The sequence below is a fragment of the Musa acuminata genome, chromosome BXJ3-4 (genome assembly GCF_036884655.1).
Source record: "Musa acuminata AAA Group cultivar baxijiao chromosome BXJ3-4, Cavendish_Baxijiao_AAA, whole genome shotgun sequence".
NCBI classification, from domain to species: domain Eukaryota; kingdom Viridiplantae; phylum Streptophyta; class Magnoliopsida; order Zingiberales; family Musaceae; genus Musa; species Musa acuminata.
The window spans coordinates 1,630,797-1,649,020 of record NC_088352.1 but is presented as its reverse complement, the minus strand read 5'-3'; the positions used below and the strand labels follow the sequence as shown (position 1 = coordinate 1,649,020).

General features: G+C 34.6%; 3 protein-coding genes across 6 annotated transcripts; all 3 read left to right on the top strand.

Moving 5' to 3' along the window:
• The first annotated feature begins 2,681 nt into the window (after nucleotides 1-2,681).
• On the top strand, nucleotides 2,682-6,206 carry LOC135635614 (transcription termination factor MTERF15, mitochondrial-like). 2 transcript variants are annotated; one of them, XR_010495673.1, is made up of 3 exons: nucleotides 2,682-4,048; nucleotides 5,082-5,133; nucleotides 5,846-6,206. XR_010495673.1 is itself a non-coding variant. In XM_065146813.1 (2 exons), the coding sequence occupies exon 1, from the start codon at nucleotides 2,862-2,864 to the stop codon at nucleotides 4,017-4,019; it is 1,158 nt and encodes a 385-aa protein (XP_065002885.1). In that variant the 5' UTR covers nucleotides 2,682-2,861; the 3' UTR covers nucleotides 4,020-4,048; nucleotides 5,846-6,206. The 2 variants fall into 2 exon arrangements, 1 of the variants encoding a protein (XP_065002885.1); XM_065146813.1 differs by lacking the exon at nucleotides 5,082-5,133.
• A 2,837-nt stretch (nucleotides 6,207-9,043) lies between these two features.
• LOC135635730 (transcription termination factor MTERF6, chloroplastic/mitochondrial-like) lies at nucleotides 9,044-12,830 on the top strand. Of its 3 annotated transcripts, none has more exons than XR_010495726.1 (3): nucleotides 9,044-10,368; nucleotides 11,403-11,443; nucleotides 12,528-12,830. XR_010495726.1 is itself a non-coding variant. In XM_065147017.1 (2 exons), exon 1 carries the CDS (start codon nucleotides 9,183-9,185, stop codon nucleotides 10,353-10,355), a length of 1,173 nt encoding a protein of 390 aa, XP_065003089.1. In that variant the 5' UTR covers nucleotides 9,045-9,182; the 3' UTR covers nucleotides 10,356-10,368; nucleotides 12,528-12,830. The 3 variants fall into 3 exon arrangements, 1 of the variants encoding a protein (XP_065003089.1); XR_010495725.1 differs by having other exon boundaries at nucleotides 9,045-10,368; nucleotides 11,392-11,443; XM_065147017.1 differs by lacking the exon at nucleotides 11,403-11,443 and having other exon boundaries at nucleotides 9,045-10,368.
• A 2,748-nt stretch (nucleotides 12,831-15,578) lies between these two features.
• LOC135634936 (transcription termination factor MTERF15, mitochondrial-like) lies at nucleotides 15,579-16,736 on the top strand. Its single transcript, XM_065145692.1, has one exon. It carries the CDS (start codon nucleotides 15,579-15,581, stop codon nucleotides 16,734-16,736), a length of 1,158 nt encoding a protein of 385 aa, XP_065001764.1.
• Nucleotides 16,737-18,224: the final 1,488 nt, after the last annotated feature.

Sequence of the window (18,224 nt, the reverse complement as noted above, 5' to 3'; positions counted from 1 at the left end):
TCAATCCAAAATTTCATGAAATTATCTGTTCATAATGTTAATATGATCAGCACTATTTTTATTTTTGTAGGATTTTTTGAAATTCAATTATTAAAATTATAGATTTTTTTTTAATATGTTTTGTGATATGTGTAACTTAGTTCAATTTTGACTTCTACTAAACTAACATAGATGACATGATTATAACTGATTAGTATCATTTTTTATATTTAAAATTTTTATGATATAAATTAGAGGTTTTTTTAATACCTGCTCTAATCAGATATAACTTAGTTCAATCTTGAATGTAACTTAATAAACCAACCTAAACTTTCACAAAACCTAGGACATGATTCTAAGATGATTAATACTTTTTTTTTCCTATTGTTAGAGATAATTAATTATCAAAATTAAATTTTTTTGAAAATATATAGTGATCAAGTGTAACTTCATTAAATTTTGACTATGACTTGGTCAGCTTCCACTAAACTAGTTCAAACTTTTATTAAACTATTTGGCTATAAGTATAAGATGATTAATATCATTTTTTTAGGATCTTAAGATATTGAAAAATTTTGGCACATTATTGGGGTAGGATTGTGATGTCTTACTTGAATGATAACTTAACTAAAACATGATTCTAATTCAACTAATGTCCACTTTCATAATTCAACTAAAATATGATTATAATAAGGATAGTAAGATCAATTGTGCAATGTTAACTTCATATTTAATATTAATAATAGTTCAAAATGCTTTATAATATTATGTCATATTTGCTAAAAACTTGTATAGATATATTATAAAAAAAAAGTCCATCTCTAGTTAGTTTAGACAATATGACCAAAATTAGGCTATTCAAATATCTTATAACTATTTTCATTCTCATCTATTACAAATGTCTCATTCAGATCAAAGTTACACGTTCAGATTTATGCGAAAATAGATCCTCTAATCTAATCATGTATCTCATGATTGCTTCCTAAAATATAGATTAAAGTTTAAAGTTACGAGAAAGTAGATCCTAACTTGGTTTACTTCCCAATTCAATATTTAAAGTTTGAAATTGTGTGGAAGTATATCACTACTTAGAAAAGACAAAAGTTTTGTTTGGTTAAAACTCTCCATTCATCTGGAATGTTTAATATTTTATTTGAAAAAGAATCATTCCTATCAAAAGTAGTTTGACATATTCAAATGACACTGAAAATCTATAATAGCAAATAAATATAAATGAAATAAAGATGTAGACATCTAATACTAAACATTGTTTCAAAACAGTATTGTCCAAGATATACTAACTAATGCAACATTAAAAAGCTTTATATAACAAGTTTCCTATGATAGCAATTGATATCACCATTACAAACTCACACGGTGGATTTCAAGAGTTTTTAAGTTATAGTGCTCTATAAAACCACTCAATTCTCACCTTAAAAAAAGCTTTATAAAACTAATATTTTAACCTTTAAATAATTTGAGAATAATATTTTAAGTCGATAAAAAAAACCCAAACAACACCACAAACCATAGCTTTGTCAAATTTTAAACTGACGATACTTCTCGCCACTTTTCCTCGACGAACGAGCTACTCATTATAGAGAAGACAAGTTTCAAGATAACCACGTTAGGAATCTAGACTATGGGAATTAGAATCATACCATAAATGTTTTGGCAAAACAACAAAGAGGTCTTTAGTGATGCATTAAAGGCTTCCACGATGCGTTCCATGAATTTTTAGGCAACACAATAGCGAAGCCTTGCATGAATATTTCGTGAATATAGTGGAAAAGTTTTTTACTAATGCTTTATCAATACAGTAGAGGATTTGACCAATGCAACAACAAAACCTTCTCCAAATGCTTTGTCAATGAAGCCTACCCATACCACATTGCTCGTTTATAGGAATGAAGATTCCAACAAATTAATTTTGGTGACCAGTGAATAATCAATGGTGAAAAATCTCTCGTTTTATTGGAGATCAGGTAACATGAGATAACTTAATGGAGAAGAAGAGATAAATTAAGGTTCTATTAAACTAAACTAGGTTAAGTAGGATTATGTAGATTGGATTAATTCATTTTAAAAGAATTGGTTCACGCATTATGATTGACTTGGAAAATAAAATAAGTGCCATAAACAAAAGCGAATATAAGGATATCATTCGATAATAACTCAATAATTAGTTTTTTTGATAAAAAATTAATAACGAGTGATTTTTTTGAGAAAATACCCTTAAATGAAAATACTATAGTTGATTTAATTTTATAATTTAGGTAGCATAATTATTAACCCATCAATTTTTATGATGATTATGGCTTTATTAGTGCTCCTTCATTTACTATTATTTTTAGTTGGCACACAATAAAAATTGACAAAGAAAAAGTGGCTTGCAGAAATCCTCGATTGAAGAAAAGAGTGAACTTTACTAGTGTTCATTCATTTATCATTTTTAGTTATCAATCGATAAAAGTTGACGAAGGAAAAGATGTTTGTGTTCGTAGAAATCTCGAACGGAAGAAAAGAGTTGACTTCGCTAGTGTTCATTCATTTATTTTCGAAGTTGCACACAATTAAAGTTGCCGAATGAGAAAAAAAAAGAGGCCTGCGGTCGCAGAAATCTCCGACCAAAGAAAAAGTGTTGACTAGTGTTCGTTCATCTACTATTTCTAGTTGGCAGACAGTAAAAGCCAACGAAGGAAAAAAGAGGCCTGCGGTCGCAGAAATCTCCGATCAAAAAAAGAGTTCCTCGGATACAGTGGCGCACTACTAGGGTTTCGAATGCAGGTACTTCCGGCCAGTTTCCTCCAGACGCAGCAACACCACCGTCGCTAGGTTTTGGTGAAGAGAAGGAACATACAAAGAAGGAGAAGTAGACGACGATGACGTTGATGAATAGATCGCCGTACGTCTCTCTCTTGTTCAAAGCCCTCGCCTTCATCCCTCACCGTCGTCCAGCCGATGCTGCCGTTTTTCTCTCAACCCATTCTTATTCCGCCGCCTCCGGGGCTCCACAGAGCAGCTTCATGGCTGAATACCTGGTCAGCTCCTGTGGCTTCGATCCGGATAAGGCGGCCAAGGCCTCGAAGCTCCTTGGCCGCATCGAATCCCGCGACCAGCCTGACTCCGTCCTTGGCTTATTTAAAAGCTACGGTTTTGACAACACCCTGGTGAAAATGGTCATATCTGCAAACCCCCGGTGGCTTCTCCTCGACGTGGAGAAGAACCTGGCCCCAAAGTTCCGAGCTTTGCAGGATCTGGGCTTCTCCTGCTCCGACATCACCCACCTCGTCAGATCGAATAACCACGTCATCAGCCACAAATCCCAGACCATCTTGTCCAAGATCCAATTTTGGCAAGGCACCCTCGGGTCCAAAGACTTACTGATGAAGATATGCAAGAGAAACAGGTGGTTTCTCGGGTATAGCATCGAGAAGACGATCCAGCCTAACATTGAAATTCTAAGGGATTGCGGGATCACGGATCAGAAGCTCTCAATGATCCTACGGCACCGCCCCCTCCTCATAATTCGGAATGCTGAATACCTGAAGGCGTTAATCAGTCGTGTCGAGGGTTTGGGAGTAGCTCGCACCTCAGGGATGTTCCTCCAGACCCTGAGTGTGCTCCACTGCATCTCCGAGAAGAACTTCAAGGCTCACTTGGAGTTCTTCAAGGGTTTCGGGTGGTCCGAGGATGATTTCCTTGCTGCATTCAGAAAGACTCCTACTCTTGTGGCATGTTCTTTAAAGAGTTTGCAGAGAAAGATGGAGTTCTTGGTAAATGAAACCAGATGCACTCCGTCTTATCTTGCACCCCGGCCAGGGATTTTGTTGGTGAGTTTGGAGAAAACGTTGATTCCAAGATATCGGATATTGACGGGCCTGAAGTCAAGGGGAGTTCACATCGGTAACCTCCAAATGAGCACATACATGTTATATCCAGAGAAGAAATTTCTGGAGAAGTTCGTCATCCGCCACAAGGAGTTTCCAGAACTCATTGAATTCTATAATGTAGCCCCAAAAACCCAAACTGCTCTTTGATCCTGCAAGTGCATAATGCATGGTGCAAGGTATTGTACCCGCAAGTTGTGTTTCTAGGTTCTAATTTTCCACTGTCTGCATAACTGTTTGCATCCATGTAGTGTGATTCCTGCCATTCAACTTTAATTTGCAGTTTGCAACCAAATAATTCCTGCCATTTACTTTTTTTCTTTGTGAATGTAAGATGGAACTTGGATGCACACATATAGCAAGAAAATGAAGAATGATGAGAAGATTTGCAATGATATTGTTGATATAGTTAATTGCTTGTTGATAATCACTTTCTGTAGATGTGGTTGTTAACTTGTTATTCTTGTCCTGTTTGTTTTAAGTCTACTGGAAGATATCAGACTTATGTAGGGTGTTCGACACCTAAATGTTTTAATTGATTTGGCTATGGATATTTGGTAATTTAGGGTTTGAGTTTTGGTTAATTTTCGAAATGACAAGAAGTTGGATTCTTTTGGATGACTGGGTAGGATGCTTAGGTGATTTTGAGGTGGAGGAAGAGGCTTTTGATTTAGGGTAAGGTTCGGTCACCTTTTATATAACTTTGCTACTCTCCTGTCCAAATCCAAAACCCAAAAAAGAGAAACGATGTTGAGTATCATCCTCTTTTTGTGTATTTTGTTTGTCAAATTTTGTTCTCTTTCTTAATTTATTAGTTTGATGAACAAGATTGACAGCATTAGTAGGCAGTTTCGAATGGATTAGTAGTCTTCCAACATGATGATAAGTGATTGTGGACATGTTTCTACTGTTGTGTGTGGTGCACTATTCCATTCGAGTGATGAAGTAATAACTTGGAATGTGATATGAATTGAGTTCTTAGCCTATAAGGAGCTTGTTTTGTCCCGAGTGGTCGGACAAGTTCTGTTACAGCTAAGCGCATTGCTGGCTGTGCTTTTCTCATGATGAACTTATGAGATCTTCTATTCCAGTTTATGATTGCCTTTTCATATTATGATTCTTATAAGCTGATTGCATGACACATGATTAGATTTCTTGATGTCCTGTTTCTGCTAAGATAATCTCTATCGAGCTGAAAATTACATATTTCAGATGGTCCATAGCTTGGGATCTAAGGATTGAAGAAGTGTTCTGTTCCGGCAAGGTGAAATCCTTAGCTGATTATCTAATAAAATTATAGATAGACGTTTACTATATTAATAATGATGAGACTTGATGGGGTGTTTTTTCAATTGTTGGCAATGAGTATTATTATTTTCAATTGAATGTGATATGTTATGATGTTGTAGTATTCTGCATTTGGTGCATTTATCAAATTATTTTACTTGCAGGATACTTCTATTATAGTTACAAAACAAATATGCACCAATTGTTAAAAGTATCGACATAAAAATAAGAAATTACTAAAGATCCTTCGTGATCATAGACTTGAACATCTTATCACCTTAATCCTCAATGAAATTAATGTCCAAAGGCTTAAATTAATGTCCAAAGGCTTTATTGGTTAAAAATCTATCAAGTTTTAAAATATAGCCCATATGTTTTTAGAAACACAATTTACTTAAAAGGAAAATATAAAATCTGATATAAGTGATGAAAAATTGATATTCCTAAGTTGTCTCAACACAAAATGGATGAACATTTATCACAATGAAGGTGATTTTACTGACAGAGAGATGATCGATGCTTATTAGTCTATATTTGTCATAATGTAAAGCTAATGGGACATAAATTTTGGCCATCAATGTTTATGTAAAGTTGGTTTCAAGTTTGTGACGTATATTTATGTTATGTTATTAATAATGATTACTTTGTAATGAATTGAGAACTAATATATTTTTTGTTTTGAACTGTAGGAAGTATATTATGCATTTGGGTTGAAGAATTCAAATATAAGCTTCAAAACCGCCGTCAATGACTTCCTAAGAAATACTTTTGTCACAAAGAACATTGGCATATGGTGATTCATAGATCTTCAAAAGAACGTCTATTTCCATTGTATCTCTCTCTCCCTCTCCCTCTCCCTCTCTCTCTCTCTCTCTCTCTCTCTCTCTCTCCCACCCCAAAAAACTGCATTCAGACAGTTTAAAATCAGTGGTAAGTGTAACTTGGAATTAGTTGGTGAATTATATTTATTTCTGGCATTGACTATTTATTTATTTGAAAACAGATATAAATGTTTAAGAAAATGTCTGCTGTTGATTTTAGCAGTCTCCACCTTGATATTTATGAGAAAATTCTTAGTAAGGGTGAAAGTTGTGAAATGCCCACAGCAAGACGAAACGTAAGTGTTTGCTTAATTTATTTTGATGATTCATCGTGGTGATTTTACTAATTGATTGACACATTTTCTAGCAATGACTGAACTGTATTCATGATAAGATATATGGATCACTTATTGATGGACAAAGAAATATATTAAACATGTTGTTTGGGATGGAAATTGCAAATGCTATATTGAATGAAGTTCATTTTGTCACAATTTAAGAGAATTGATTGTGATAATGTAATAGTTTTACTCATTAGATATGAGATATTTTGTTTTGACATCCGGATACCATAATTGGTACTATGTCAAACATGTAATAGAATACTAATGTGAATGTCATTTATAATTGTTGTCATTGTTCATATGGTATATAATTATATGTCATTGTTGTAAAAGTTGGATTATATATCTTTGATGTGCGAGTACTATGATGTTTACTAAAATATGCACATATGTTTCACTATATATATAAATATATTTGTATATATATATATATATACATGTATATATATACATATACATGTATATATATACATATACATGTATATATATACATATACATGTATATATATACATATACATGTATATATATACATATACATGTATATATATACATATACATGTATATATATACATATACATGTATATATATACATACTTATATATATATATATATATATCATTTTTGTGAAAATTGAATGATATATCTTTGATGTGTCACTACTGTAATATGTTTTGTGACGGGTACGTTATTCCTATTATATATAATTGTATGTCATTGTTCTGAAAGTTGAATGATATGTTTTGGTGTGTTGCTACTATGATGTGTACTACATACGAAATTTGCTAAATATTTCTTTTATGTAAAAGTGATATTTGAAAAGTATTTATATCATATATAAATGTTGGGTCAACTTCAACGAAACCAACAGGTAATTTTGGGTCAACTTTAACAAAAGCAACTCAAACTTTCATGAAACATGATGTTAAGATAATTGATAATATATTTTCCATTTTTTTCAAGGATTTTATGAAATTTAATTATTAAAATTAAGGATTTTTGCGTGTATATTCTTCGAATAAATGTACATAATTCAATGTCGATTGTACTTGGGTCAACTTCAGCGAAATCAATCCAAAATTTCATGAAATTATCTGTTCATAATGTTAATATGATCAGTGCTATTTTTATTTTTGTAGGATTTTATGAAATTTAATTATTAAAATTATAGATTTTTTTTATATGTTTTGTGATATGTGTAACTTAGTTCAATATTGACTTCTACTAAACTAACATAGATTTTCACAGATTTAGGAGGACATGATTATAACATGAATAATATCATTTTTAATATTTAAATTTTTTTATGATATTTAATTATTTAAATTAGAGGTTTTTTTTGAATAGGTGCTCTAATTGAATATAACTTAGTTGCGCAATGTTAACTTCATATCAAAGTCCACTTTCATAATTCAACTAAAACATGATTATAATAAGGTTTGTAAGATCAATTGTGCAATGTTAACTTCATATTTAATATTAATAATAATTCAGAATGCTTTATAATATTATGTCATATTTGTTAAAAACTTGAATAGATATATTATAAAAAAAGTCCATCTCTAGCTAGTGTAGACAACAAAACATTATGATCAAAATTAGGCTATTCAAATATCTTATAACTATTTTCATTCTCATCTATTAAAAATGTCTCATTCAAATTAAAGTTAGGATTTATGCGAAAATGGATTCTTTAATCTAATCATGTATCTCATGATTACTTTCTAAAATATAGATTAAAGTTGTACGAAAGTAGATCCTTTTAACTTGGCTTACTTCCAATTCAATGTTTAAAGTTTGAAATTGTATGGAAGTATATCCTTCATGAATACTTCTGATTTTGGAAGTGACAAAAGTTATGTTTGGTTAAAACTCTTGATTCATCTAGAATGCTAAATATTTTCCTATCAAAAATAGTTTGGCATATTCAAATGATACTGAAAATCTATAAAAGCAAATAAATATAAATGAAATGAAGATATAGACACCTAATACTAAACATTGTTTAAAAATAGTACTATCCAATATATACTAACTAATGCAACATTAAAAAACTTTATAGAACTAGTTTCCCTAGTAATCGATATCACCATCACAACCTTACACGGTGGATTTCAAGAGTTTTTAGTTATTGTGCTCTATAAAATCACTCAATTCTTACCTAGAAAAAGTTTTGTAAGATTAATATTTTAAATTTTAAAAAATTTAGGAATAATATTTCGAGTTGAAAAAAAAAACTCAAACAATACTAAAAACCATAGCTTTGACAAATTTTACACCGACGATGCTTTAACGAACGGACTATTTCGATCATAGGTAAGACAAGTTGCATGATGACCACATTAGGAATCTAGACTATGGTAATTAACATTGTATGACCATACAACAAAGGCTTAGGTAATATCTTTTATAAATTCTTAGATAATAAAATAAAAGGTTTGACTAATATATCAACAAAAACTTCTTTATATGCTTTGTCCAGGAACGAAGATTCTAATAATCTAACAATAGTGATAGGTGGATAATCAATGATAAAAATCCCTCGTTTTATTAGAGATAATGTGACATAAATAACTTAGTGAAAAATAAGAGGTAAATTAGTGTTCTATTAAACTAAATCGGATTATGTAGATCGGATTATTTTTTTTTTAATGTTGGCACACAAAATAAAGTAGCTGGAAAAAAAAAGGCATGCGGTCGCAGAAATCTCCGACCGAACAAAAGAGTTCCTCGGACACACTGACCCACTTCTAGGGTTTTGGAAGCAGGTACTTCCGGCCAGTTTCCTTCAGACGCAGCAACACCACCATCTCTAGGTCTTGGAGAAGAGAAGGAACATACAAAGAAGGAGAAGTAGACGACGATGACGTTGATGAATAGGTCGCCGTTCGTCTCTCTCTTGTTCAAAGCCTTCACCTTCATCCCTCGTCGTCGTCCGGCCGATGCTGCCGGTTTTCTCTCAACCCATTCTTATTCCGCCGTCTCCGGTGCTCCACAGAGCAGCTTCATGGCTGAATACCTGGTCAGCTCATGTGGCTTCGATCCGGATGAGGCGGCCAAGGCCTCGAAGCTCCTTAGCGGCATCGAATCCCGCCATCAGCCTGACTCCGTCCTTGGCTTCTTCAAAAGCCACGGTTTTGATAATACTCAGATGAAAAGGTTCCTATCTGTAAACCCCCAGTGGCTTCTCCTCGACGTGGAGAAGACTCTGGCCCCAAAGTTCCGAGCTTTGCAGGATCTGGGCTTCTCCTGCTCCGACATTACCCACCTCGTCAGCTCGAATAACGCCGTCATCAGCCACAAACTCCAGAACGTCTTGTCCAAGATACAATTTTGGCAAGGCACCCTCGGGTCCAACGACTTACTGATGAAGTTATGCAAGAGAAACAGGTGGTTTCTCTCGTATAGCATCGAGAAGAAGATCCAGCCTAACATTGAGATTCTAAGGGATTTCGGGATCACGGATCAGAAGCTCTCAATGATCCTACGGCACCGCCCCCTCCTCTTAGCCCAGAAGGCTGAAACCCTGAAGGCGTTAATCAGTCGTGTCGAGGATTTGGGAGTAGCTCGCACCTCAGGGATGTTCCCCTTGACCCTGACTGTGCTCCACAACGTCTCCGAGAAGAAATTCAAGGCTCACTTGGAGTTCTTCAAGGGTTTCGGGTGGTCCGAGGATGATTTCCTTGCTGCATTCAGAAAGACTCCTACTCTTGTGGCATGTTCTTTAAAGAATTTGCAGAGAAAGATGGAGTTCTTGGTAAATGAAACCAGATGCACTCCGTCTTATCTTGCAACCCGGTCAGGGATTTTGTTGGTGAGTTTGGAGAAAAGGTTGATTCCAAGATATCGGATATTGACGGGCCTGAAGTCAAGGGGAGTTCACATCGGTAACCTCCAAATGAGCACATACATGTCATATACAGAGAAGAAATTTCTGGAGAAGTTCGTCTTCCGCTACAAGGAGTTTCCAGAACTCATTGAATTCTATAATGTAGCCCCAAAAACAGAAATGCTCTTTGATACTGCAAGTGCATAATGCATGGTGCAAGGTATTGTACCTGCAAGTTGTGTTTCTAGGTTCTAATTTTCCACTGTCTGCATAACTGTTTGCATCCATGTAGTGTAATTCCTGCCATTCAACTTTAATTTGCAGTTTGCAACCAAATAATTCCTGCCATTTACTTTTTTTCTTTGTGAATGTAAGATGAACTTGGATGCACACATATAGCAAGAAAATGAAGAATGATGAGAAGATTTGCAATGATATTGTCGATATAGTTAATTGCTTGTTGATAATCACTTTCTGTAGATGTGGTTGTTATTCTTGTTTTGTTCATTTTAAGTCTACTGGAAGATATCAAACTTATGTAGGTTGTTCGACACCTAAATGTTTTAATTGATTTGGCTATGGATATTTGGTAATTAGGTTTGAGTTTTGGTTAATTTTCGAAATGATAAGAAGTAGGTTTCTTTTGGATGACTGGGTAGGACGCTTAGGTGATTTTGAGGTGGAGGATGAAGCTTTTGATTTACGGTCATGGTCGATCACCTTTTATATCACTTTGCTACTCTCCTATCCAAATCCAAAACCCAAAAAAGAGAAACGATGTTGAGTATCATCATCTTTTTGTGTATTTTGTTTGTCAAATTTTGTTCTCTTTCTTAATTGATTAGTTTGATGAACAAGATTGACAGCATTAGTAGGCAGTTTCGAATGGGATTAGTAGTCTTCCAACATGATGATAAGAGATTGTAGATGTGTTTCTACCATTGTGAGTGGTGCACCATTCCATTCGTGTAATGAAGTAATAGCTTGGAATGTGATATGAATTGAGTTCTTAATCTATAAGGAGCTTGTTTCATCCGGAGTCGTCGGACAAGTTCTGTTACTGCTAAGCGCATTGCTGGATGTGCTTTTCTCACGATGAACTTATGAGATCTTCTATTCTAGTTTATGCTTGCCTTTTCATATTATGATTCTTATAAGCTGATTGTATGACACATGATTGGATTTCTTGACGTCCTGTTTCTACTAAGATAATCCCTATCGAGCTGAAAATTACATATTTCAGATGGTCCATAGCTTGGGAGCTAAGGATTGAAGAAGTGTTCTGTTCCGGCAAGGTGAAATCCTTAGCTGATTATCTAATAAAATTATATTTAGATGTTTACTATATTAATAATGATGAGACTTGATGGGATGTTGTTTCAATTGTTGGCAATGAGTATTATTATTTTGCTCTGTGTATTACAGATGTTTGGATGATATTTTCCTCTCATCTTATGACTTGGTCATATTGAGCATAACATGTTCTGATCAATCCAAAATACGTGGGTGTTAGCTCTGTTTGCCGAGTGTTTGGTCCAAATCAAGTGGATTAACACTGTTCTCGGAAATTGCCCTTTTAGCAGGTGTTACTGTCCAGAGGTTGGCATATGCAGTGTGCTAGTTCGATTACAATAGTAAGGCTCTGTTGAACAAATTGGAAAAGTAAATAGAATTCTAGGAGCTACTTTTATAGGCAAAATTCAGCCATTGCCCAGTCTTCAGGTAATGAAAGAGAAATGAGACTGGTTGGCTTCTTGTAAACCAATTTCACCCTTCCCAAAATGTATTTTGTCCACTGTCATATGATACCAACTTCAACCTTACCAAAATGAAGTAAAAAAACCCTTCCCAAAATGTATTTTGCCCACTGTCAAACTCGAGTCAAGATATTTCTGACAGTTTGAATCTTTAATTATATTTATGATATGTAGTTATAGTGGTTTATGCACTCTGAAAATCCAAATTTTCAACTTTTTTGGCTTTTGCTACTGTATGTTTCTTTTGCATCCTTTATTGGGTATCTTCTTATTGTCATATCTGTAAGAGCTATATGACAAAAAGGTGATCTGCAAGTCAAGTGCAGGTTGTTTTTATGTGACATACTTGTGCTTCAATGTGACTATAAAGCATCTCTAAATTTATTGCCCAATAGCAACATGTACTCTGGAATTTAATTGCAGCCCTTAGTTCAACAGATTCTTTTATATGCTACTCTGTTGTTTTATAGCTGCTAGTCTCAGCTCTATATCTTAATTTGTCTTTAGGTGTGTTCGTTTTATTAACACGTTGATGTATTGTTGTCTCTGGACAAATAAATCAAAATAATCTTCCCTGAGGCATTGTAGCATTCTAATTCTTTTGCTTCGTGCTTTCTTTTAGGTTTTGATGCATCATTGGCCCTGGAGAAATGATCGTCACAGCATCTTTTGCTGGTAGGTACTCTGTCAAATTAAACAGAAGCACTGGTTACTCTTGTGACAGAAATTGGAATTTTCTGGATAATTTTTCATCTTCGTTGAGTCCTTAGGATCAACAGACGTCATAGTGGATTTGCACCCTAATACTTGTTGATCATCATAGAAATGTTTTTCTGTCAAAGGCTTGACTTGTTATCAGCGAAGAATTATATATGTACTTTCCTGCCTGAGAACTAGTTGATGGATAAGGCATCTAGTTGGTGGATGGAGTTGTTTTTCCAACGAAAGTTCTTGCAGTAGCAAAAAGACTAATTCTCTTTGTAAGTTTTGTTAATTTTTATGAGGAATTTTGTCTTTAAAAGGATTGAGATCCTTTCAATATATATATATATATATATATATATATATATATATATATATATATATATATATATATATATATATATATATATATATATATATATATATAATTTATATATTATTTTATTAATAATTTATTATGAGTCAATATGTCCCGTAAGTATATTTTAATGTTAATTAATTCAAACTTAATGGAAGGAGTTTATATGTTATATTTTTTTAAATATATAGATTATTATATACATGAGTAAATCGTAAAAGTTTAAGTGATCAATGATCAAAATTACAGGGATTAAAATGAATCTTAATTCAAAGATGAGACTTGTACGATAAAATATCTTTAAATAAGCATATTATCATTGATTTTATTTTATAATTTAAAGAGTATAATTATTAATTCATCAACTTTTATCGGCATTAAGACTCACATGTCGTTTATTAATTCATTTATTATTTTTAATTAGAGTATAATTTTGAGCTTTACAGGATTTGGGCTTTTCCCGCTCCAACGTCACCCATCTCGTCAGATCAAATCCTATCGTCATCAACCAAAAACTCTAGGCTATCGTGTCCAAGATCCCGTTACGGTAAGGCCTCCTTGGGTCCAATTAATTTTTTGTGAAGTTATTCAAGAAAGACTACTAGTTTCTCGGGTATAGCATCGAGAAGAGGATTCAGCCTAACATTGAGATCTAAGGGATTGTGAGATGCTATGACACTACCCTCGCCTGATATTCCAGAAGGTTAAAACTCTGAAGGTGTTAATTAGTCGTGTCGAGGGTTTGAGAGTAGTCTACATCCACCGAACTCTGAGGGTGCTCCATACAATCAGCCAACAAGAAGAATTTCAATGCTCACTTGAAGTTCTTTAAGAGCTTCGGGTGGTTAGATGATTTGCTGCTTGAATTCAAAAAGGCTCCAACGGCAGGTTCTTTAAAGAGAAGAACATGAGTTCTTGGTAAATGAAGCCAAATATGCTCCATCTTATCTTGTACACGTATGTGATTTTTGTTGATGCAATTAAGGCTTTCGCAACACAACAAAAGTTTTGGCAATGCCTTCCATGAATTCTTAGGCAACACAGTAGCGAAGCTTCCATGAATGTTTTGTGAATATAGTAAAAAAAAATTTTACAAATGTTTTATCAATAATAAAGGATTTGGCCAATGCAACAACGAAACCTTCTCCAAATGTTTTGTGGATGAAGCCTATAGGAATGAAGATTTCAATAAACTAACATTGGTAACTAGTGGATAATCAATGATGAAAAGTCTCTCGTTTTATTTGAGATTACGTAACACGAGGTAACTTAACGGAGAATAAGAGGTAAATTAGGGTTCTATTGAACTAAACCAAATTAAATAGGATTACTGGATTAGTTTATTTTAAAAGAATTGGTTCACACATTATGATTCACTTCAAAAGTAGTTTATGCTAAGATTTGAATGCATTTTCGTTCAAGTAAAAAATAAGTAAACAAAAATGAATATAAGGATTGTTATAAATTATTCAAATTAAAATGAAAAAAAAGAATTTCTTTTCAAAAGATTTATTTGAAAAGATGTTTTCTTTTATAGTTATTTTGATAGTTATTTTTCGTATTTTGAGAAAATATCTATAAATAAATATTTGAGAGTAAATTATTAAGGCATCTTTTTCATTTTCCTTTTCTTTACTCTCCAATTGAATTAGATATTCTTTTATTTCTCTTTGAAGATTCTTTATTGTTTGCTCAATACATATCTTCTAAAGACTTGTTATATCCACTAAAACTATTTGTATCAACCCGATAACAATTTTATTGAGAAGAGGGTACAAATATCGTTTTTAGGAAAGTGTTTATACATGTTTCAAACCTAAATATCTTTCCTAAAGTATTCTTGATCTTATGTTTGTTATTTGTTTTCATAGTGTTTTTATCCTCTTCTTTGTCATATTTTTTCCAACAATCTAAAAACGATATTTGTGAGTTTATATAAATTCACTATGGAGGTCACAAATACCATCAAATTATTAAATCAAGATTTTATTCGTTTGGATCGTTTTGATGAAATTCATGTTGACTGTTTTGAAGATCTTCTATGTGCTTGATCCAAATCTTCAACCAATTACTGATACAACCGATGATGATACCGATGAAGTCAAGGCTGAACAAAAAAAGAGAATCAAAAATAAAATCATGTGTAGAGGACATATTCTCAATGCTCTTTCGAATCAACTTTATAATGTTTATACGGTGGAACAATATGCAAAAACAATTTGGAATGCTTTGGATTTAGCTAATGCAATAATAAAAACTTCTGCTTTGTCAATGAAGCATATCTCGTTTTATCATGAGCTAACTTAGCGAAGAATAAGAGGTAAATTAGGGTTATATTAAATTAAATATGGTTAAGTAGGATTATGTAGATCGGATTCGTTCATTTATTTTTTTTTTACGTTGGCACACGATAAAAGTAGCCGAAGAAAAAAAAAAATAGCATGCGGTCGAAGAAATCTCCGACCGAACAAAAGAGTTCCTCGGACACAGTGAAGCACTTCTAGGGTTTTGGATGCAGGTACTTCCGGCCAGTTTCCTTCAGACGCACCAACACCACCATCGCTAGGTTTCGGAGAAGAGAAGGAACATACAAAGAAGGAGAAGTAGACGACGATGACGTTGATTAATAGGTCGCCGTTCGTCTCTCTCTTGTTCAAAGCCTTCACCTTCATCCCTCGCCGTCGTCCGGCCGATGCTGCCGTTTTTCTCTCAACCCATTCTTTTTCCGCCGCCTCCGGGGCTCCACAGAGCAGCTTCATGGCTGAATACCTGGTCAGCTCCTGTGGCTTCGATCCGGATGAGGCGGCCAAGGCCTCGAAGCTCCTTGGCCGCATCGAATCGCGCCATCAGCCTGACTCCGTCCTTGGCTTCTTCAAAAGCCACGGTTTTGATAATGCTCAGATGAAAAGGGTCCTATCTGTCAACCCCCGGTGGCTTCTCCTCGACGTGGAGAAGACTCTGGCCCCAAAGTTCCGAGCTTTGCTGGATCTGGGCTTCTCCTGCTCCGACATTACCCACCTCGTCAGCTCGAATAACGGCGTCATCAGCCACAAATCCCAGACCATCTTGTCCAAGATCCAATTATGGCAAGGCCTCCTCGGGTCCAAAGACTTACTGATGAAGATATGCAAGAGAAACAGGTGGTTTCTCGGGTGTAGCATCGAGAAGACGATCCAGCCTAACATTGAAATTCTAAGGGATTGCGGGATCACGGATCAGAAGCTCTCAATGATCCTACGGCACCGCCCCCTCCTCATAACCCGGAATGCTGAAACCCTGAAGGCGTTAATCAGTCGTGTCGAGGGTTTGGGAGTAGCTCGCACCTCAGGGATGTTCCTCCAGACCCTGAGTGTGCTCCACTGTATCTCCGAGAAGAACTTCAAGGCTCACTTGGAGTTCTTCAAGGGTTTCGGGTGGTCCGAGGATGATTTCGTTGCTGCATTCAGAAAGGCTCCTGCTATTGTGGCATATTCTTTAAAGAGTTTGCAGAGAAAGATGGAGTTCTTGGTAAATGAAACCAGATGCGCTCCGTCTTATCTTGCACCCCGGCCACGGATTTTTTCGATGAGTTTGGAGAAAAGGTTGATTCCAAGGTATCGGATATTGACGGGCCTGAAGTCAAGGGGAGTTCACATCGGTAACCTCCAAATGATCACATACATGTTATATACAGAGAAGAAATTTCTGGAGGAGTTTGTCATCCGCCACACAGAGTTTCCAGAACTCATTGAATTGTATAATGTAGTCCCAAAAAACAGAACTGCTCTTTGATCCTGCAAGTGCATAATGCATGGTGCAAGGTATTGTACCAGCAAGTTGTGTTTCCAGGTTCTAATTTTCCACTGTCTGCATAACTGTTTGCATCCATGTAGTGTGTGTGATTCCTGCCATTCAACTTTAATCTGCAGTTTGCAACCAAATAATTCCTGCCATTTACTTTTTTTCTTTGTGAATGTAAGATGGAACTTGGATGCACACATATAGCAAGAAAATGAAGAATGATGAGAAGATTTGCAATGATATTGTTGATATAGTTAATTGCTTGTTGATAATCACTTTCTGTAGATGTGGTTGTTAACTTGTTATTCTTGTCCTGTTTGTTTTAAGTCTACTGTAAGATATCAGACTTATGTAGGGTGTTCGACACCTAAATGTTTTAATTGATTTGGCTATGGATATTTGGTAAATTTTTGAAATGATAAGAAGTAGGATTCTTTTGGATGACTGGGTAGGACGCTTAGGTGATTTGGAGGTGGAGGATGAACCTTTTGATTTAGGGTAAGGGTCTGTCACCTTTTATATAACTTTGCTACTCTCCTATCCAAACCCAAAACCCAAAAAAGAGAAACGATGTTGAGTATCATCCTCTTTTTGTGTATTTTGTTTGTCAAATTTTGTTCTCTTTCTTAATTGATTAGTTTGATGAACAAGATTGACAGCATTAGTACGCACTTTAGAATGGGATTAGTAGTCTTCCAACATGATGACAAGAGATTGTAGACGTGTTTCTACCATTGTGACTGTAATGAAGTAATAGCTTGGAATGTGATATGAATTGAGTTCTTAATCTATAAGGAGCTTGTTTCATCCCGAGTGGTTGGACAAGTTCTGTTACAGCTAAGCGCATTGCTGGATGTGCTTTTCTCATGAAGAAATTATGAGATCTTCTATTCTAGTTTATGCTTGCCTTTTCATATTATGATTCTTATAACCTGATTGCGTGACACATGATTAGATTTCTTGATGTCCTGTTTCTACTAAGATAATCCCTAGCGAGCTGAAAATTACATATTTCAGATGGTCCATAGCTAGGGAGCTAAGGATTGAAGAAGTGTTCTGTTCCGGCAAGGTGAAATCCTTAGCTGATTATCTAATAAAATTAGTTAGACGTTTACTATATTAATAATGATGAGACTTGATGGGATGTTTTTTCAATTGTTGGCAATGAGTCTTTTTATTTTCCATTGAATGTGATATGTTATGATGTTGTAGTATTCTGCATTTGGTGCATTTATCAAATTATTTTATTTACAGGATACTTCTATTATTGTTACAAAACAAATATGCACCAATTGTTAGAAGTATCGACGTAAAAATAAGAAATTACTAAAGATCCTTCGTGATCATGGACTTGAACATCTTATCACCTTAATCCTCAATGAAATTAATGGATGTAAAGATCATCCAGTCATCCATAGTTCATTCCATCACACCTAGAATGTGGAAGGATGAATCAGGAGCTACATAGTCAAATGTCCA

What these genes read in the sequence shown, in the direction of transcription:
- LOC135635614 (XM_065146813.1), top strand. Translation starts at nt 2,862, where the DNA reads ATGACGTTGATGAATAGATCGCCGTACGTCTCTCTCTTGTTCAAAGCC.
- LOC135635730 (XM_065147017.1), top strand. Translation starts at nt 9,183, where the DNA reads ATGACGTTGATGAATAGGTCGCCGTTCGTCTCTCTCTTGTTCAAAGCC.
- LOC135634936 (XM_065145692.1), top strand. Translation starts at nt 15,579, where the DNA reads ATGACGTTGATTAATAGGTCGCCGTTCGTCTCTCTCTTGTTCAAAGCC.